Below are 23,214 nucleotides of genomic sequence, written 5' to 3' on the forward strand. Positions count from 1 at the left end.
AATTAACCAAACTAATTTAACAATTATAAATTTACTTTAATTTATCCCAATAAATTTTTAGTAAATAGCACCCTTTAATGAACTACCTAAAAAAGTTTGACTTGAAAGAGCTTAGTGCAAGTGTAAGAAGAAAAATTCGAGGTAAATATACCGTAATTCAAGGTTAAAATATGAGCTCAATAAAAAAAAACATAAATACAATATAAGTATTTTCAACCCTTGATTATCCTCCCAATTCAAATAATTATTTTAATATCTTAATTTTGAAAAAAATCAACCTTTCAAATTATTTAAGTTATAAAAACAATTAAAAAAATCACTTTAGTGTTTTAAATATATTTGTTTAGTAATTAAAACAAATTCTTCTAAATTTAAAGATTACAATATTTTATAATTTTAAAAAACATTTAATTACTCATCAAAATTAAAGTTATTAATAATGATGATTTATTTTATTGATATAATTAATATAATTTTAATATCAATTTTCATAAAAAATAATTAATCCATCTTAAAAAATTTAACAAAAAAGATTAAATTGTATAAATTCTTACAAAATCAAGATCAAATGTATCAATTTTTATAAATTAAGATTAAGTTGAAACTTAAAAAAAGGTTAAAATACTAACTTAACATTTTTTGAAACGAAAATAAAAATCGAATAAATAATTAAAATATTTACTTCAAACTTTAAGAAAGCATTAACCTTTTTCAAATAATAATACTCGTCGGGTTATATACACTCTTTTCTTTCCATAACGAATCCACATGACATACCAAACTGAAACTCAGCTGTTATTAATTTTTCTTTCCTTTTTTTTACTTCCCCCGACAATAATTAACAATTTCCTTTCCCTCCCTTTTTCCTCTCTCCAAATAAGAACCCACTGTTAAAAACTTCGCAGCTTCCTTTTCCTCTTCACTCCCACCACTATTAAAAACTTACCGTCGCCGCCGCGGTCGCCACCACCACCACAATCATTACCACCATGCCTCTTGACCCCGCCACCGCTACAACCACTGCATCGCGGCCTGTGTCGCCTCTCCCTCAGTCGCACCACCACTACCCTCCGCAGCAACAAACCCTTCCAATTCGCGCCCCAGCGAATCCTCTCTTGGCCAAACCCCACGACCCTCACTTCGCCTACCCGTTCGCGCACAAAGGTGTCAGAGGCCTCGCCGCCGTCGACCACAGCGTCTCAGGTGGCGCGTTCGCGCCTCCGGCTATGGTGTACGGCGGCGTTGTTCGCGGTATGCACTTGGATTACCTCAGTCACGCCTTGCACTTGGCCAGGCCACCGCCTCACGTGCCTTTCGGCCACGTGGGCAACGCTGCTGCCACACCCACTGCATCTCCTCCCGTTAAAAAGGTTCCAAATCTGATGCCCCCTTTGCGTTTTTTTGAATTTTGTGAATGAGTGATATGTATTAGAGTGAATGAATGATGATTATGTTTTTTCCTTTTTGTTTTGAGCTTCTAGATTTTGTCCTAGTTTAATCAAAGTAACATTTCGATTCGATTTGGTTTGGAATTGAATTGAATTTGGTGGAAATAAAATTATGCTGGGTTTCAAATTGTTACTTTGTGTTTTTTTTCTGTTGCTATTCGTGTGGCTTTAGGCTGCGTCTCGGCCTGCGGTTTCTGATATTAATGGTGGTAAAGATTCGAGTACCAGGTAATTTTTTTTCATTGACACGTGGTGTATATATTTTTGTGTTTTTTATTGATTATGGAGCTGGGATTGGTGATATCTCTCTGATTGGTTTCTCAGGGAAAAAATCAGAGAGGATACCTACATTGTTGTTAGAGATCGAAAAGTGAGTATCTTTTCTCTTATTTTACATCCTTTGCAATGTAAATGTCATACATATTTTGTTTATGATGAATTCATTGATTTGTTTTAGCTAATTAAATTCTGTTCGTTTGTGTTTAATTACATTCTAAGAAATATAGGTGCTTGTTAATCTTCTCACGAATATGCACAATGAACTTATCTTTTGCCTACTAACAGTATCTTTTACAGTTTCATTACATCTCTATCACATAATGTGCTTGCTAGTTCTAACCATATCTATATGACGCATATTCTGATTTTCTTGTTTTGTTTTCTTTATTAATTAAAGTCGTCTTTGTATCCATGAACCTTGTCTACCCTTGCATCCACCACAAGTATTTTAAGGTGTCCGACTTTGCTGCTGCTTCAATTGTATACGAGTGGAAGCCCATAGGTTTAAGTGGAGTAGCACTCAAAAGATTAATTTGATTGTCCATGTGGGAGCCTGTTGGCCATTTAGAATTTGGTTAGGGGCATGCTCAAAGTTGTAGTGCATGAACAACAAAACAAATGCCATATACAAGTTTTTCAACTTATTAAACCTTGATTGGTCTCAACCAATACAAACATTTTCAACTCTTGTATTGTAGCTTTTGCGTAAGAAACAAAATTGGTCATGTTATGATCTAGTTTTCTAAGATGGTAATTGCAGAACTGAGTCAAACAAATACTGAATATAATAAGTAGACAAATTGCAAGCCTTTTTCCAATAGGTAAAACATGTTAAAAGTTTGAAGTGAACCAAAAATACATAATTTTCTTTTATAAGCCAATGAAACACATAAGTGGTATTCAAATTTTCCCACTAACTTCAATTGTATTCATAATTTTCCCACTAACTTCAATTATCTCTGGGGAATAGCTTTGACCACCTAGTCTCGTCGCTAGATCCACAACTTTCGACACTTCTTCCTCCGAGAATAAAGACAGGGGTCAGTGTTGTTTGTGATTAAGAAGGGTCTAGTTTTTCGGTATTCTTTGTTCACGTGCATGGTGAGGGGGTTGCAGAATGTGTGTGGGAGGAAAAGAAGCTCACCCACGTTACATTGCGACATATGGAGAATGAACTCTAGTGGCTTTGCATGGAGATTAGATATTAAAACTACACTTAGTTTAAAAATATTAGTTTGGTCCTCCCAAAATTATTGGTCAAGATCTGCTAGTGACTAAAAATATAGTCAAATTGATTGTAATATATATATATATATATATATATATATATATATATATATATATATATATATATATATATATATATATATATATATATATATATATATATAGTGGTTGCAAACCTCACATTTTAAACCAATTTTGTGAGGTTAAATTAGACATGAAGTCTATTTTCTAAGATAGTATCAAAGCCTATCATAGTAAAGTTTGTGGGACCAATCGTGCCATATGCTATTGAGTTGCTATTGAACCACTCAAAGTAGGGTTTGGGTTGAAGATCCTGCATCAACTAGAGATATGACCAAATTATAATGTATAAGTGGTTGCAAATCTTATCTTTTAAGCTAATTTTGTGAGAATAAGTTAGGCTTAAAATCCACTTTTTAAGATTATTATTCAACTTCTCCAAGTAGACATAGGTTGGGTAAATTTTAGTGGACCATAAAAAAAGCTTAGTTTTGACTCTAAGCAAAAAAAATAATTACTCAGGATGGGAATGGGGCTTTTGATCATTAGAGTGGAAGAGGGAGCAAATAGATTGGCATAGTGAAATGACAAAAGTTGGGTAGGTGTCATGATATATACTTATTGGCATGAGAGTTTTTTAACATGTCTAGGTTTTGTATTAGCCAAACAAGTCAAAGATGAACAAAATGGTATTGATGGTGAGTTGAATGGATCTTAGGAGGGTGATGAATGAACTATACTTGAAAAGGGAAATCATGTGTGTAGACATGTGGTTGTGATTTTGGTGATGATGCTCAAGGATGCTATATGAGACATTCTAAGACTCACTGTCATTTTGACTAGGGTAACCTGGACATAGGTTGGAAGGATGGCCACAGGAAGAACATCAATTTAGGGTTTCACTCTAGATTGTGCAAGCTTGGTGCGAACTTGAAAATGGGAGAGAAGATATTCAAATCGTTTGAGGAAATCCTTAGATGATGGAATATATATACAATATTTACATGTTTAGTATAGGAAGGTAGGAGTTAGGGAAACTACTGAAAAAAATAGTTCCCTTTGCATTAATACATAGTGATGTGTGGGGACCCTCTAGTATTCCTAACCTATCTTGGGCTTGTTGGTTTGTCGTATTCATTGATGATTGCACTTGAGTGTCATCAGTATTTCTATTGACACAAAAAAGTTAAGGGAGCCAAGTTTTTAAAAACTTCATACAAATGTTTAAAAATCAATGAGACAACCATTAAAAGAGTTAGTTCAGATAAACCCAAAGATTTTTTTCAACCAAACATTGCTCTTCAATGAATAAGGGATGTAATTCATGAATCTTGTGTGAACACCTCACAACAAAATGGGGTGGCAAAACAGAAATTTAGGAATCTCATAAATGTAACTTGAGCCCCTCTTCTCCATAAAAATATACAAAAGTTGTATTGGGGAGAAGTTGTCCTTACTACTACCTATTTGGTCAATTATTTACCCTAAAAAATGCTAAATAATTCTCCAAATTTTTCTTGGACTTTAGGACAGCAAATCATCTTGTACCTCTAGTCTTTGGCTGTATATCCTTTGTTCATGTTCATTCTAATCATAAGGGGGAAATTGTTCCTCGGGCTATTAAGTGCATCTCTATTAGTTACTCATCTACCCAAAAGGGATACAAATGTTGCCACCCTCAAACAAAATGATTCCTCGTGTCTCACGATGTCACCTTTAATGAAAATACACACTATTTTCAACCTTATCTTTAGGAGGGTAAAACCCATGCATTGAAGATAAGGATAATTCATTCATAACAAAAAACCTCACTCCCAAAATTAAGTCCCATTAATACTCCACTATCAATTGAGTCTGTTAGTTCACAACCTCTTAATACAAAGGTCTATTAAAGAAGAAACAAGGAAAAAGGAAAATAAAGTTATTTGTTTTAATTAAAACAACTGTACAATCTATTAGTAGTTACAGTTGTGGGTTGAAGGGAGGTTATGTATAAATAGGCGTTTTTGGATCCAGGGAAAGGGGGACAAAAATTGTTTTGTTGTGGGAGGTTGTTGGACCTTCGAAGTGCCAATGAATGTATTGTGAACATTTGGTGGAATTGAAAGAAATATACAAAAGTCTCATTTTTTCCATTTGAGTATTCCTTTTATAAGAGTTTCTTATCCAATTTCTATAAACTGGTATTAGGGCTCGATTCAGGCTTTGTGGGTTATTAGGTATGATGACCACAAGAATGATGGAATCAAAATTGAAGGCTTTGGAGAAAACCTTAGCCACAGGATTTCCGCTACCGAAAGGTTTTGAAGAAAGATTGCATGCAAGATTATCTCAAAGGGATGCAGATTTAGAAGCTCGATTCTTACAACAAGTTTCTCGCATAGCTCGGTTGGAGAGGCTTGTGGAAAGATTTGTGCAAGAGGGAGGTGTGAAGAATGCAAGTGCAACAAATTATTGGAATCAGAGAGCCTTTGATGAAGGTACCTAAGAAGACTATGTGGGGGCAACGTGTTTCGGAAACAATAATGGTGATAAATGGAGGCAATTGGATATTCCTGTTTATGAAGGAGAGGATGCTACGGGTTGGATAGGAAAAGTTGAATGCTATTTTCTGCTAAGAGGGGTACAAGAACAGGAAAAAATGGAAGCTGCTATGGTGGCAATGGAAGGTATGCACTATCTTGGTTTCAGTGGTGGGAAATTTGCAACCCAAACCAGTCTTGGGTTGGTTTCAAGAACGCACTTATCCAGAGGTTTCAACCAGTCTTGATGGCAGATCCTTTTGAGTTGTTGCTGGCTCTCAAGCAACAAAAATCCGTGAGTGAATTCATCACTCAATTTGAAAGGTTTGCTGGAGTTATTAAAGGGTTGGATGAACAACATTTGATGAAGATATTTTCGAATGGGTTGCAGGAGGAGATTAGAGCAGAATTGAAATTGTATAAAACAATAAATCTTTCAAAAATAATGAATCAAGTCCACACTATTGAAGGGAAAAATATAGCAATAACAAACGTCGTACAGGATTATAGAGACATAGGAGGGGGAGGAGTTTTCTTATTCAAAGAGGAACAAAGGAATTGACTACACCTTCAAGATCAATGGCAACAACTAATGCAGCACCACCCCAATCATTGTTGGAAGCAAATACTTTTTCTCAATCCGTTACCAGCAAGGAAAATAACAAGGAAAAAGCTAATAGTAATGGCCACAACAGAGACAACTTTAGAAGGTTGACACAATCACACCTTCAAGAAAAGATCAGAAAAGGAGAATGTTTTCACTACAAAGAAAAGTGTGAATTATGTTTGCAAGAACAAACAAGTCTACATCATGATCTTAATAGAAGGGCATGAGGAAGAGGAAGAGCACAAAAATGGATGAAGTTTCTGTAATTGCTGAACCTTTTCCAATCCCACCTTGAGGAGAAGGTGAATCTTGATGGGTCGCGTATTGTTAGGACACAATCTCTTATTACAAAGGTCTATTCAAGAAGAAATAAGGAAAAAGGAAAATACAGCTGTTTGTTTTAATTAAAACAACTGCAAAATCTGTTAGTTGTTATAATTTTGGGTTGAAGGAAGGTTATGTATAAATAGGTGTTTTCGGGTCTGGGGAAAGGGGGACAAATATAGTTTTGTTGTGGGAGGTTGCTGGACTATCAAAGTGCCAACAGATGTATTGTGAACATTTGATGCAACCGAAAGAAATATACGCAAGTCTCATTTTTTCCATTTGAGAATTCCTTTTATAGAGTTTCTTATCTAGTTTCTATAAGTATAATACTTTACCATCTACTGAGTCGAGTCTTCTTCCTTCTTCTATTCATTCTCCTTTTGTGTCAAGCCCAGAGATAACTTGAGAACAGACTTAGAGTGCTATCCATTCACTACAAGTATACTCACAAAGGAGAAGGTATTCAATCACCCCAAGTCCATGAATCTGACCCTATACTGAAATACCTGACATTGATGAGGAGCATTGAAGTTTAGGATCTTCCAATTGCGGTAAGAAAAAGGTGTTAGAGCATGTACTAAAAAGCTAAGGCGCCCATTTTTGCCCTGTGTCTTATGGCAAACTATCCAATGATCACAAATTTTCTTGGTCATCTAAATGCCGTGACTATTCAAAAATCTGTGGATGAGGCATTGAATAGTAAGGATTGGAAAAATGCTATGAAGGTTGAAATGGTTGTTCTAGAAACGAGCAAAACTTGGGAGTTGGTGGATGTATTTAAAGAAAAAAATCTTGTTGGATGTAGCTAATTCAATGTTAACTATGGATGGTGTTTGCTGCAATTTGATGTCACAAATGCCTTTTTCCATGACAATTTTGAGGAAGAAATTCACAGGGAGGTCCTACTTGGGTCTAAAGCCAAGGAGTGAAAGGTGTGTAAACTAAAGAAGGCACTCAATCTGCTAGAGCATGGTTTGACAGGTTTGCTACTGTAATGAAGATCATGGTGTACAAGCAAAGCCAAGGTTACCATACACTATTTATTTAGCATTCAACTTCAGGGGGAGTGTTACTGCACTAGTTGTCTACGTAGATGATATAATTGTAATAGGAAATAATTAGGCAAGAATGGAAGCCTTAAACAAATGTTTGACAACAAAATTTGAAATTAAGGAGTTTGATAAATTAAAATATTTCTTGGGAATTGAAATGACTCATTGACATCATGGTATCTCTTTTCCCAACAAAAATATGTGTTGGATTTATTGGCTGAAACTGGTAAATTAGGATGTAGACTCAATTAAGGAGGAGTGTTAGAAAGTTAACTCAAAGTTAGTTTTCTGTTTTTTCCTGTTACTATACTATGTGTTCTGTTCTTCCAGTACTGCTATACATATTCATATAGCAAGTACATTTGAATGTTAATAAAACTGAGGCATTCTCTCTGTAGATGTTTTTTCTCTTATATTACCAGTTTCTACAGACTATGGTGGTTACAATGCATAAAAATGTAGTATTGGTTATGGCAACGATTTAGTACCTTGAGTTAACTAATATCTTGGCTTTATTCCTGCAACTTTTTTAAGATGTGATAATAATCTTATATTTCATTTTTTTAGGTAAGAGTAACGGAGGATGCTTCTCTATATGCACTTTGTAGATCATGGTTGCGAAATGGTGTAAATGAAGAAAGCCAGGTTTGAGTAATAAATTTATTTGTACTTCGTCTTTTTACAATTTGTAATCTGCTTCTGATTCAAGCTTGTGATGATGAATGGAAATTATTCTCTTTTAATTCTGTTTTGATGTTAAAGAAATGATGCTAATTGATTGTATGTGTACTTTGGTAATTTACATATTCCACATCAAATATTGCCGGACTTTTACTTTGAGTAAACTTCCACTTTATATAAGTTTAACTTGGGGATGAATATTTTTGGTTGTAACTTATTGCATGTATAGCAAATGTTTACTTTGCAACTAAATATATGTGATTCTCGCTAAAGTTATATGTTTTGTTTGTTGAATTTGAATGAAATATATTGATTTTAAAAAGCTGTACAAAATAATTAATTGATCTTAATTCTTTGAAGATGCATGTATCTTCTATCATTTAGCATCTTTGGAATGATAAATGGTTGAATCTTTTTTAAGTAGAAGTTTGTAGTTTCTTTTGACTTTTTAATGCTTTTCCTGTGGGTTGTGCATTGTTGAATATCAAAGAGGAAGAGGGAGCGAGAATGGAACTGAATTTAACTAATGTAATTGAATTATTACACCCATCTTTAAAAATAGAGAGTCTACTATATATAGATCAACTATCAAACAGAGGTTCAATGACTATCTGAATTCAAAGATTGGGGAGGGCCCAAGGCTCAATGGAGAAAGTAGACAGATACAGTATAGGAAAAAATATCTAACTTGAATACCTCCCACAAGCTCTGGAGCAGCTCACACTGATCTTGGTCCCTAACCCAAGAAACCTTATTGGGGAGAGGATATTATTGACAATGTAAGCACACTAATGCTCTGTAGGGATATGTAGTAGTTGAATTTGTTTGCTAAGTGTATTTTCTTGAACAAAGAAAGGTTCCACGTGTTTGGTGTGAGTTGAAAGCAGGATTATGAGCAAGAGCCACAGTGTTGAGATTGTTGCAGTAGATGCTAGGAACTGAATATTGAACAAGTTTTGAGAGAAGGATTTGGATCCAAATGTTTTCAGTGGTAACAAGAACAATAGTTTGCTTTTTGGATCACCATCCCAAAAAGGTTCAAGACTTCAGGTTGAATGCTTGTCATTAAAGGGAGAGAAAAAACAAGATATATTATACTACAGTTAGAAGTAGTTAGTTAACAACCCACTAACAATTTAAATAAAAGGCAACTTTACTTGAATTATCTACAACACTCCCCTTAACTCAAAATAGCAATAGTTTGCACTTCTATTATCTCTAATCAATTTGAATCGGTATGGCTCTAGAGGGTTTGTTAGCCACTTGTTCATTGGTGTTGGAATATTTTAACTCTTGCTTCCTTTACTTGATCTTTGGGAAGGGAAATCTTGTCTTAATATGCTTGCTCTTTCCATGAACATGATATTTAGCCAAGCTTATCTAGGATTTGTTGTCTACCAACATCTTCATAGGCTCTTATATTTTAATCTTTATTTGAGGCTTGACAGGCTCCATTGAGGCTGAAATGTATTTAGCCTCACATGAAGACAATGGCACCAATGACTCCTTACAATACCCTTAAATAAGTGCTCCACCCATTAGAAATACAAACCTTGCATCTTTTTTTCACTTTTATCTTCACACCAATTTGAGTCACAATAGTAGTCAAATACTTCGTTCAAGTTCTGAAAGCAACCCATATCACAAAAAACACCCTTCACATATCACAATATCCTCTTAGACGCAAATAGATAAGAAAGCCTTGGATGATCCATAAATATACTAATAAGCCCCACTCTAAGCCATGTTAGGTTTGCTGTTGCACAAAATTCACAAAACAATCTGTTTGTATAGGTTGCATTTGTTACTTTCTAGTGTAATTGAGATATCAGATAACGAAAAATATTGGGAACCTCAAAATTTCTTTATAAATTTATGATGAAAACCATAACGGGTTATGGCAAAAGTATGACTGAAAAAATAAATACAACATATACATTTAAATAATTTAAAAAAATACAAAATATAACTGTAATACAAACATAATGAATGAGACAACCATAACTAATAATAATAATAATAATAATATGTTTAGAAATTCAAATAACAATAATAACATATCAAAACACCACAAATTTCAAGTTCAAAACTTAAAATAAGAACAAAACCTAAGATAAAACGTCTTAGATTTCTAATCATGTGACCCTTTTTCAATCCTAACATAATTGTCTTCAATATTATCTAATAGGGCATATCCTCCTCATCTTCCCCTTCAAAGAAAATCTTTTCAAAGTTAAGTAATTTTTCAAAGTCAGAGCCAAAGCTATCATCCAATTCATCCTTAATCCCATTTGAATATTCTCATTGCCCTTCTTGTTGGTGTTGAAGTTGTACCTGGACCTTTCTTATAATCACAATACCCCCACTTGATGGTTGCTTTATTTTATTGGTTGCTTGTCTCCTTGTATAAATTGTTGGTTTTCCAATATTTAAATCGAAGCTTCATAAACAGTTGTCCAATTAAGAGTGAAATTATCATAAAAAACCAACTCATTTCCCCATTCATTATCATTATCATTATCATCATTCACTTGTCCGACTAACTAGTCATTACACTCATCAATGTCGTTCAGTACAATAGGGTCTATTTCATCCTTAATATTGTATCTTTGAGCAAGTTGTTGGTTATATTTTATGTAAACCAAATCATGCAACCTTTTGCGGTCCAACCCATTCCCTTTTTTTTTGAATGAATTTGCATTATGACCAAGTAAAACGTGAATTAATTTGTTTCTATATTTTGCAAAAAAGATAATATTGACATGAGTCATGTCATGAACAATAATACTTTCTAGTCATGTCCAAATACACACTAATTGCGCTCACATCTTGATGAATTACATGTCAAACTCAAAATTTTGATTGCTTGCTTTTGTAAGTTTGGAGTTGCATGCCCATAATTCTTTCACCATTGATCTATTAAACCATATTCCATTTTTGGGTTGGAATAATAGAACCTTGGGTTCAAAAAGTGACCAGTCACATGCAAGGGGTAATGAACTTGGCATGTCTATCTATTATCAATGATTGTAAATACACCCTTATATGTTCTTTCATTGTTATTAAATGACTTTACTATTGTTTCCTTGACTTTCTCCATTACTTCATATATATAGCCACAATTGCTTTTCTTTCCCTATCCACCAGACGAAGTACATGAATAAGAGGAGACATTACTTTGAGAGTAAATATGACATGATTCCAAAGTGAAGTCATAAGAACAATTTTTGTAGCTTCCCTCCCCTTAGCTTCCTTAGACAACTTGTTCTTGCTCCATTCATCTGAAGTGAACTTCTTATCAAATTTCCCTTCTCTTAATACAACATTTATAATGATATATAAGAGGTAGCAAACCTTGTAATAGTGTCTTAATAATTGAACCAATAGGAATAAAATCCGAAACTCCTAAAATATCTTGACAGAATAAAATCTTAAATTTCCAAAAATATCTCAACAAGTAAATGTACAATATTTACACCATGTTACACCATATTTCAACATTAGTGCCTGCTATTTGTTCACAACTCATGAAAATCTTTCAAAAACTATTTCTAGTTTAGTAGACAATCCCCCTAGGCCTTATGTCTTACAAAAAAATTTTCAATTCAATTTAATGCTTTATCCAACACTTGTTCTTTTTAGTTGGTTGAGCTAACCTCTTTGGGCTAGTTCTTTGCAGAACAAGAGGAAAGATCCAACAAATGGATGACGTAGGTGAAGCTATCAACATACTACCTCTCTTTAAGGGTGAAAAGTTTGATTGCTGAAAGTAACCTATGATCACATTCTGAGTCATGCCACATAAATATGAGGGATGTGGTGGGGAGTGGTAACTACATTATAGTAGATGATGGTGGTGAGTCGATCCCCTTAGAATACTGTGGGCTGATGTGCAAAAGCACATATATCTGCCAAACTTTGAAGCATAAAATGCCTTGATGTACTCACTTTTTGAAGAAGAATACCGAAAGATCCACACCTTCAAAAGAGCCAAATAAATGTGGTATAATCTTGCTGGTTAATATGAGATATTCAATATGGGGAAATTAAGGGCATGCAAAGCATGTTCACGAAATTCCAAACCATCTTAAACGAGCTTTGTTATTTTGGAAGACATTATGATGACTACGACCACATTGACAATATTTTAGGAAGTTTATTTAGGCATTGAAGACCACATGCAATAGTGTTGACATCAATGAGCTCATGGGCATCCCCAAAGTGGGCGACGTACAACTTTAGCAAGATAGGTTGCTCATAAAGGAGAAGTCGCTTGCATAGGCCCAGACTAACTTTGAGTAGGTGGTTGCTTTTAGCGGGAATGCAAAGCATAGAAGACCTAGTAGTAGTCACATTATGGACAAAAGGAGATTCTAAAATTTGATCTCGATCATGAGAGTGCTTTGCAGGTAAGCCATACAAAGGTATAACATGAAAATGGTATGACGATTCTCTAATTCCTTGGCAAGGGTGATCAAAAGTTCATTAAAATCATATGAAGCAAGCCACTTATATGACCTAGGTAGGCCAACATGGTTCCATTAAGTGTCTGTGTTGCCATTGCATCCATGAGATGTTGACATACTCTAGAGATTTTGTATTCATTAGTGTAAATCAACTTGGCCTATATCCAAACTTGTGGGCATGTGTTGTGGGAGCATCAATTTGTTTGACAGAGAATGAATACATGAAGATAATTATCATTTTTACTCCATTTAGGTTGGTAAATTTCACCTGTAATTTCTTTAGTAGTGATATGGTCTGATGCAATGTTTGATGTTTATTTTGGGATTAGAATAAACTTAAATGAATTAACCGTTGAAGTCTTAGTAGTAGCTAATGAGTTAATCGTTATGGGTAGTTAATGAGTTAGCCATTGTGGGTAGTTAATGTACTAGCCGTTGTAGGTAATTAGTGTACTAGCCATTTATAGCCATTGTGAGTACAACAGACAAAAAAATGAGTCTATAAATGTATTGAGAATTATATGAATGAACAACAAGAGGTGAATCAAGTTTTTTCACAAGGTTAAAACGTTGTTGTCTACAAAGTGGTATCAAGAGCCAGTTAGCTTGAGTGTTTGAGCGATAAAAAGGTAGCTAGAGAAAGCTTGAGTGTTTGAAAAGAGAGAGTGAAATGGCTAGTCTTACAAAGAGTGTATCCCTGCTCAAGTTGACAAAGGCAGTCAACTATGACAATTCGAGTTTCAAGATGAAGGCTCTTCTTGGCTCCCAAGAAAATTGGGAGGTGGATGAAGATGGTTTCGATGAACCAGCTAACACCACAAATTGGTCAAATGCTCAGTCGAAAATGTTGAAAGAAGCGCGTGTTAAGGAAAAGACAGCTTTGTACATCATGTACCAAGCTATGGACAAGTCTGGTTTTGAGAAGATTGCAAGTGCTAAATCTTCAAAAGAATCGTGAGATATTTTGGAGAAGGCGTATAAGGGGGATGACTGAGTGAAGCAAGTGCGATTTCAAAACACTCAAGGGTGAGTTAGGGAGCATGAGAATGAAGGAGAATGAAGGAGTAGTCGAGTACATAACTCGGGTTGAAACTGTGGCGAACCAACTTGCTAGAAATGGAGAGATGTTGTCTGCTAGCCGAGTTGTAGAAAAGATTCTATGGTCCTTGACCGATGATTTTGAGAATGTGGTGTGCGCGATTGAGGAATCCAAGGACTTGTCAACGCTAACGGTTGAAGAGCTTGCCAAGTCCTTGAGGCACACAAGCAGCGAAATAAGAAGGAAGAACCACCTGATCAACTACTCCAAATGAAGGGAGAGGCTCAGAATACTCAAGGCAAAGGACGTTACCGAGGAGGTATAAGAAGTAATCCTGGTGGTAGAAGCTGAGGACAAGAAGAAGAGAAAAAACAGTTCGGTCAATAAAGTTGACATGGAAGAGGATGAGGTTCATGGAGAGGAGGTTGGTCGAGAATCTCAAATGTTGAGTGCTTCAAGTGTGGCAGATTTTTAAGGAGCAGATTTTTTAATCCTAATAAAATATTTTTTTAATCTTTAAAGAGCAGAATTTTTAATCTGATAAAATATTTTCTTAATTTTTAAGGGTCAGATTTTTTAATCTTAATAAAATATGTTCTAGATTTTTAAGGAGCAGATTTTTTAATCCTAATAAAATATTTTTTTAATCTTTAAAGAACAGATTTTTTAATCTGATAAAATATTTTCTTAATTTGTAAGGATCAGATTTTTTAATCTTAATAAAATATTTTCTAGATTTTTAAGGAGCAGATTTTTTAATCCTAATAAAATATCTTTTTAATCTTTAAAGAGCAGATTAAAAATATTTTCTCAATTTTTAAGGAGCAGATTTTTTAATCTAATCTGATAAAATATTTTCTTAATTTTTAAGGAGCAGATTTTTTAATCCTAATAAAATATTTTTTTTAATATTTAAAGAGCAGATTTTTTAATCTGATCAAATATTTTCTTGATTTTTAAAAAGCAGATTTTTTAATTTTAATAAAATATTTTCTAGATTTTTAAGGAGCAGATTTTTTAATCCTAATAAAATATTTTTTAATATTTAAAGAGTAGATTTTTTAATCTGATAAAATATTTTCTTGATTTTTAAAATGCAGATTTTTTAATTTTAATAAAATATTTTCTAAATCTTTTTGAAGAGTAGATTTTTTAATTTAATAAGAGAAAGGAAATAAAGGAGTTATTATCCCACTGATTGATTTTCTTGAGGTTAGATGTGTGATAGAGAGGGAGATAGTAACTTTTTAAATAAAAGTTACTTTTACCTGCAGCTATATTTTACTGTGCAGGTTACTTTGCAGTTTTACTTTTGAGTGGGCTTTTAAAATTGGGCTTGTTAGGTTAGAAATTTAGGGTTAAAAAGTGTTGTTGCCCAGCTTACTGTTGCTGCTGCCGCTCGAAGCTTACTGTTGCTGCTGCTGCCGCTCGAAGCTTACTGTTGCTGCTGCCGCTCGAAGCTTACTGTTTCTGCTGCCACTCTAAGCTTACTGTTGCTGCGGCCGCTGTGATGCAGAGTTCGTGCCGTTGCCGCTATGATGCGAAGCTCGTGCCGTTGCCGCTATGAGTTGTAAAGCTGGTGGTGCTGCTGCGATTAGCACCGTCGCGATCGGAAGGGACCGCATCGCTGTAATCGCTGCTCCCAGGCGAGTTGCGATTTACAACGGCGATCCAACACGATCCTTGAAGATTGCATATTTTAAGTGGAGCAAGATCGGAGAGGATGCAGAAGATCGTAGACTCGTACGATCTTACGTTTTGGGTCGCAATTTTGACAACCATGGCTCAGAAGAGCATGTGAAATGGTCGAGTAGCTCAGAATTTGAAGAAGAGCTTGTAATCCAAAGGTTAGAGATTGCAAAAAGTGATTTGCAACAAATAGTTGAAAAGGAGGTTAGAGGTAATGCAATTTTACAAACAAGCTTAGAGAGAAGGAAGCAGGCTTTGCAGAAGCGACGCTTAGAACTTGAAAAAGATGTTTCAAAATTGCAAGAACAGTTGCAAGCAGTGATGGATATGAGAGCTGCAATAGAGGTGCAAGATAAGGAGTGGTGACTTGCAATGGATAAGCAGATAGATACAGTTGAGCGCAACAATACATGGAGATTTTATGGTTCCTTAAAAGGTGGTCAGCCTATTGACAAGAATCTGATTAAGAACAAGTTGGCTACTAAGATAGCAAGAAACCCGGTGAGTAACAAGTTGGCCAAAGAGAAGAACAAGTCTACCACCGAAAATGAAGAAATTGGTAGAGGAGAGAACATGTTGGCCACAATGAAAGCGAAGTACAAGTCGGCCACAAACAACGTGAAAACGAAGTCAACCATGATTAAAGTGAAGAACTCGACTATTCATGAAAGGAGCAAGCACAAGCTGAGAGGAGTTATTGCACGTGAGAAGCCAGGATGAAGAATAGAGAAATCAAAATGAAGGATAAGAGAAACATTTAAGTTTATGGGGAGTCTTGTTGGGTTCGGAATAAACTTAAATGAATTAACCATTGAAGTCTTAGTAGTAGTAATTAATGAGTTAGCCGTTGTGGGTAGTTAATGTACTAACCATTGTGGGTAATTAGTGTACTAGCCGTTTATAGCCGTTGTGAGTACAACGGACAGAGAAAAATGAGTCTATAAATGTATTGGGAATTATATGAATGAACAACAAGAGGTGAATCAAGTTTTTTCACAAGGTTAAAGAGTTGTTGTCTACTATACGGTTTAAGGCCCAAGGAGCATAGTTGCTACCATCAAACTTGTAGATAGCGGGTAGTCATAATTGGTGAAAATAGACACGTTAGGTTTCTATGTTAAATAGTGAGAAAAATAGTAAAACATAGAATAACTAGTCAAACACAAAATAGCCAGCTAAACAGGGTTGGAACGGAAGGACTACAGATTCAAAACCAACACAATAGGGTCAGTTTGATCTGACAATGATCTACAAGAAAACTCACCAAACACACTGTCATGGATGGTGGGAGTGAAAAGTCAGAACCAAAGTTCAGATGTCTAGCCTAAAATGGAGTAGTGATTATTGGGGTTGGTCATCCACAACAAGGTGATGTTTGTATTGGTGGTTGTTGACTGGAAAAAGCTCACTAGGAAGTTGTTGCGGTGAACGACATTAACAATGGTGAACAATTACACTGGTGGTGGTGAACAATGAAATAAGAAAAGGAGAAAACAAAAAATCATGGTTGATTATTTGGATTTGTTTTAACTTATGGGCCATGGATCTGGAGGGAAAGTGCAAATTAGGCTATGTTTCTTGTTGGGCTCTTGATACCATATTGAGAAAGAAACTGACAATGCATAAGCTTGTGTTTAGACTACAACAAAGCTAATTAATTTACAGGGAGAGAACATAATTACAGACTATTTAATTACCCTAGTTTAGTCTAATAACATAAATATCGAATCAATCTGATTGATCCCTATATCATCAATTGATTCTAATATAATCAAGGGTTAAATATGTTTTTGGTCCCTTAACTTTTAGTGAATTTTGAAATTAGTCTATTTCGAAACTTTGGACCAATTTAGTCCTTCATCTTTCGAAATACGTGGATTTATTCATTTTAATCAAATTTTGTTAAGTTTATTTGACATTTCAAACGTTTTTCATAATAGTATTTGACTTAACATAAAAAATGAATTTTGGAATTTTGGAATTACGTATGAAACTTTAGACCAATTTAGTTCTTTATCTTTCGAAATACATGAATTTAGTCATTTTAATCAAATTTTGTTAAGTTTATTTGACATTTCAAGCGCGTTTCATAATAGTATTTGACTTAACATAAAAAATGTGTCAAACAGTATAAACAACTAAAATACAATCATGAAATGTGTACGAAATATCAAATAAATCTAACAAAATTTGATTAAAAGGATTAAATCCACGTATTTCGAAAGATGAAGGATTAAATTGGTCTAAAGTTTCGAAGGATTAAATTGGTCTAAAGTTTCGAAATGGACTAATTCCAAAATTCACTGAAAGTTAAGGGACCAAAAACATATTTAAGCTTATAATCAATTACTAAATCTACAAGATTCTAACATATTCACAATATTCTAGCAGTGGGGATGACTTATATGCTAACCCTGTGGTTAAAATTGGTTACAAATGTGCAGGAATTTACTAGATTTTACTATCAATGACTCACTTTTGGAGGATAAATATTTTATGTATCTATTTATTTCAATGTTATTTATTTATCACACGTTTCATTGTATTGGCAGCCGCAACAAAAGGATGTAATTAAGGCACTTCCTAAACCATTGCCTGCATATATGGTGGCTGGTTATATGTCAAACAAGAAAGAAGATGAAAAAAACGAAGATGAGCAGGAAGAGGTTAGATTTCCTTCAAGTTAACTTCCTATTTTAAAGCAATCAAATTTCTGAAACTGAAATCCTTATTTTCATACAAAATAGTTGTTGACACTTGTGTTGATTAATAAACTTTGTAGAATAGTATTGTTCTCAAGCATATGTTTCTATTGACATTTTTGTTCTTTCACTTGAATTCTAGGTCAAGATTTCTATCCCATTAATATCATATGTTTTGCTCATTGTTGCTTTCAGAATGAACAATCTGTTGAGAACTTATCACCACAGGATTTATTAAAGAGACACATTAAACGGGCCAAAAAGGTTAAATTGCGGTATGCTTAACTTGTAGCCCTGCCTTTCATCTTATGGTTTATGCTTTCATCATCTATGTGTGTTGTCGTAAGAACATTAAATGTCTAGTTGATAATCCATTATAAACTGTAGCATACAACTGAATATAGTAGATTTGTGGTCATACACTTTTTGTGAATTTGTGAATCCATGACTTGTGGTCAGAACATTGAAAGACTAAGTTGACAACAAGGTTGTAAAATTGTGATATTACTCATAAGATTGTTGGATCCTACGAGTTTGAGGTGGCTTCCAATGCTTTATTTAGCATAGGATAGTTGTCAGTCCATTGCAAAATTTGCTAGCCTTTGAGATTGTCTTGTTCTAACAAGTTGAAGACCTACAACTTTGCAGGTCAGATTGCACATCCCAATGTACAAAAATCCATTTCATTCCTTTTTTCTCTCTTAACAACTCTTAAGTGAAGCCTCCCTTTTGTCCCACTCATTTGACTTGTGGCACCTTTCCTCTCCCATACTTAACAAACCCTTCTCTATTCTTTGTATGGAGCCCTCTCATTTCAATTTTTCATTTTTCCTCATTTTCGACATTTCTTTGTTTTTTTTTTTTATTGTTTTTAGGTTTCTTACCTTTTGTCTGAGGTCACTTTGTGTGGAATTGTGGATCATATTAACTTTTTGTTGATTTTGAAATTCACAATAGGCTTTTGGGCATTTTGAAATAATCTTTGATTTTGGTTTTTGGTTTTTAGCTAGGGGTGGCAATGCAGGCCGGTCCTGACCTTTTAGGCCCGTCCCGCACTTGGCTCGTAAAATGTGAGTCGGGCTGGCCTATCCCATGTTAAAAATGTGAACTAAAAAGTCTAGCCAGCCTCGCATAAGATTTGACCCGCTTTTTTTTTTTAATAAAAATAAAATTGTTATGATAAAGTTTTCAATATTCAATAAATTGGAAACTTTAACAAGTTTACAAAATTAAGCAAAGACTTTGGAGAGTTGAATGATAAATTAATAATTTAACATTTTCATTATATTCATATGTGAAGTGATAATGCCTGAGTATCTTTTTCATTGTTTCAAAATTTTATGGCTTTTCATGGCATACTTTATCAAACCTCATGTGCTTCTAAACCTCAACAAAATGTGTTGGGTGAGTGTAAGAATAGACATCTCATTGAAACAATTTGCACAATTTTAATTTATGGTGAGATTCCTCAATGATTTTGGGGTGATGCTTTTCTTAGTGTGTCTTATATTGTTAATAACATATCATCTTTGGTTTTAGATAACAAAAATTCAAATTTTATTTTATTTTCTCATGAATCTCTGTGTTGTATATAGAGAAAATAGGGTTTGAGATTAATCTCTCTTGTGTATAAACCACACATAGGATAATCTATTTATAATAGAGAGATGTACAACTAAAAAGAGTAACTGAAAATAAATAGAGTAAATAGAAAATAGTTTAATATTATAATTAACAATATCTAACAATATCTTAACAATATCAAACAATATCTAACACTCTCTATCCCTTATCTTTTAGAGTTTTTGGGTTTGTACTTCATTCATAATTTTTGTTCTAGTCTTGATAAATATCTGTTAGGATTCACTAGATCACAAAAAGGGTTTAAATGTTTCTCTCCTTCTCTTAACCGCTGTTTCGTTTCAGCAAATGTCACTTTTACTGAGTTTTTCCTCTGCTTTAAATCTAATCCTTCTCCTACTACGTCTCCATATGATCAAGTCACTTACCCACTAGTCAAATATACTTATATATGACAATCAAGTTGGTTGAGTCTTCTCTATATTTTATGTCTACTTTTCTCTGCTGTGCTACTTCAACTACCACCATCACTATCCTTCTTGCCTTTGATACCACATTTGTGTCTGAGGTACCACCAGATATATCATCGTGGCAACATCTTCACCCTCCAGCTGGGTCACCTACTAACTCTTCCAGTGCCAACTCCTTCATCTCCTTCTGCTCCCATATCTTGAGTCTGATCTTGCCGTTGTTCACTCATAATCTTTTACCTCATTATATTGCCAATAGTTATCATCGATCGTCTCCATCCCTATACACTTCACTTGTCTTCTATTTCTTCAATGTCAATTCTTAAAATTGTAGGTGCCCCATCCTAGCTATATGAAAGCTATGATTCGTGAAGGTGTGCTCTTCAGAATAGTGAAAACAGAACTAATCACCTATCCTGTCCTCTCAGTTCTTTAGATTGAAATTGCTTATGACTCCGTATAAATCGGATGTAACCGGTACCTCGGTCAGTCTAGAAACTGGCGAATGAATCATTTACTACACTTTACATGTTGCACACCCATTCCGATAGCCTGCCGGATTTGAACTATGTAGAAATGGTAAATCAAAGTGGGAAACTTTGGAAGATGAAATTTAATAACATTTTTTGGTACTGGGTAGTTTGGACCCAGATTTCTTAAATGATGTTAACTCGACAACAGTATATACTTTTAATACAATGTTACAATTGTACTTCATTCAAATACACTGCTTATACGGGTCTACTAATAATACATGTATTGTTTTTCTTTATTGGGATACACCATGCTTTAGGATGAAATAAACATATTAACAATGTTATTACTTTCCTTTTTCTGCACATAGATTAAGGGAAGAACGGTTACACCGTATCACAAAGTACAGAAGTAGGCTTAGGCTTTTGCTTCCTGCCACTGAACAGTGTAGAACTGACACGGCTGCTGGGAACTGACCTTGCTGACTATATAGACATCAAGGCTATTGCTGGACTCTAACAGGCCCAACTTGATTCAAAATTGTATTTGTGGTTTATTGAAAACGTATTCTGTAGTAAATGTATAAAACTAATTGAAAATGGTCATATTTTTCAGTTTTTTCTACACAATATCTACATTGGTTGGTCTTTGACCTGGAAATTTGCAATAGTTAGAGGTTGAATGAATGGCGATGACTCAGAAGTCACTGTCTGCTTAAACCACTGTTTATTCTTGTGGGTTGATAGGATGATCAACCTATTAAAGGTAGGTATGACTTATCCGTATCTCCTAGGAAGATTATAATGTATTGTTTTGGAGGATCATGCATTTAAGTTAATTTGTTTTTGAAGAATAATAGTTTTAGTAGCATACTTGAGAATTTTTTAATTAGAAAAGCAGTCCTCTTGAAATTAATCCGTTGCCTGATATGTAATATATTAGCATTTAACTTTTTTTAAATCTCAGATGGCTGCAACTTACAGATTTCTGTTCTGGAAAATCAAATCTGAAGAATTCAATAACCCTTCCATGAAGTTTATTCTAGAATCAATTCTACTATATTTCAAAATTTTCGTTCTGTATTGATTAATGTCATTTCATATTTTTGGAGGCAAAAAATAGGTTATTTATTCCTTCCTCCCTCCCTCGTATGGTTTCTTCATGCACACTGTTGAAAAAATCTAAAATGCCTATGTTTTAGAATTCCAGACATTGGAATTGGAAGGGTATTCTAGATTGCGCAATTAAAAATATATTTTCAAATATAAATACATTATGTAATCAATTAATGTATTGTGTTGAACTTAGAAAAAAAAAAGAGTTGAAAAGAGTGTCTTTTTAATTTAAGTAATAATAATATAATCTGTATAATATCATAATATTAAATACTATAAATGCTTATCTTACACTTAAACTATATAATAGTAACATAATTGTAATTGTACAATTACGAATAATCTGCATTAATAATATATAATATTTTATCAATAGATTTTAAATATTTTGTCAAATCAATTTTGTTGACATTTTGAAATACATATATAGATTTAAAAATATATTTTAGGTTTTTTTAATTGTGTAATCTGTAATGCATTTTCTTATTGCTTAATTCAAAAATATATATATTTTAGATTGTACATCTGAAACGTACTTTTGAATTAGGCATGTATTTTAAATTATACACAATCTTGAATATGTTTATAAATTTTTATGCAATCTGAAACACATTTTTATTCTTGATTGCATAATCCAAGATCGATTTTCAGATTATGTAGTTCAAGATATTTTTGACTCATGGACATTTTGAACTTTTTTCACACTTATAGAGGTGAAGAAGAATGTAAGGGAGTGTTAAAAGAAATTAGATAAAATATATAGTAGTAGTTTGATATTTGATGAAGTGAGCAGAGAAACCTAGATCAAACAATTACTTTCTGCACTCCATAGTTTCTCCATACACCTTCATGGAAATGTTTTAAAAGACAAATATGCCCATGTACCCATATATGTGTGTGTATTATTTAACCTTAATAGTTGCAAACCAATATCCAAAATTTTAGCTCTTGTTTTCATTATTTGTGAAGGTCAACTTGTTACTTCTCATTTTCATGTTTGTTTATATTTCGTAACTGTAATGTCCTTTTGTGTTCGTTGATTTGTAACACTTTTAGATTATACAATTATTGTTACACATGCTCAATCCAAAACATTTAAAAAAAATTTAGGATCGTTTCAAACTGTGCAATTGAGAATGCACTTACAAATATAAAAATGTATCTTGGATTCCATAATTTAGAATATAAAAATATCCTTTGGATTAACTCTTTAGTTTTCCGTTGTTTTATTTTATGTTGTATTGTTTCATTTTAATTTGGACAAATATGGTCAGGAGTAGGGATGGCAACGGGGCGGGAACGGGTATCATGATCCCATCCCCATAATAAAAATTCATTCCCATCCCGATCCCCAAACCCAACGGGTATACAACTTTTGACCCATCCCCATCCCCACCGGGTAACGGGTATTTTCTTATACCCATACCCATTTTTTTATTGTTCCATATATCAATTAAATATTTTTTATAAAAAAAATTTAAAAATCACACCAACGAAATCATGATACTATCAAA

At 33.9% G+C, this 23,214-nt stretch overlaps 1 protein-coding gene across 1 annotated transcript; it reads left to right on the forward strand.

The window, feature by feature from the left end:
- Positions 1–790: 790 nt before the first annotated feature.
- Positions 791–21,438, forward strand: LOC114193742. The gene is made up of 7 exons (XM_028083661.1): positions 791–1,370; positions 1,621–1,676; positions 1,773–1,818; positions 8,051–8,128; positions 17,911–18,024; positions 18,256–18,335; positions 20,956–21,438. The coding sequence occupies exons 1-7, from the start codon at positions 990–992 to the stop codon at positions 21,059–21,061; spliced, it is 861 nt and encodes a 286-aa protein (XP_027939462.1). The 5' UTR covers positions 791–989; the 3' UTR covers positions 21,062–21,438.
- The last annotated feature ends 1,776 nt before the right edge of the window (positions 21,439–23,214 follow it).

This window comes from Vigna unguiculata, chromosome 1 (assembly GCF_004118075.2).
Source record: "Vigna unguiculata cultivar IT97K-499-35 chromosome 1, ASM411807v1, whole genome shotgun sequence".
NCBI lineage: Eukaryota > Viridiplantae > Streptophyta > Magnoliopsida > Fabales > Fabaceae > Vigna > Vigna unguiculata.

Coding starts and splice junctions, on each gene's coding strand:
- LOC114193742 (XM_028083661.1), top strand. CDS start 990: ATGCCTCTTGACCCCGCCACCGCTACAACCACTGCATCGCGGCCTGTG. Junction 1,371..1,620: donor CATCTCCTCCCGTTAAAAAG/GTTCCAAATCTG, acceptor GTGTGGCTTTAG/GCTGCGTCTCGGCCTGCGGT. Junction 18,336..20,955: donor GCCAAAAAGGTTAAATTGCG/GTATGCTTAACT, acceptor TTCTGCACATAG/ATTAAGGGAAGAACGGTTAC.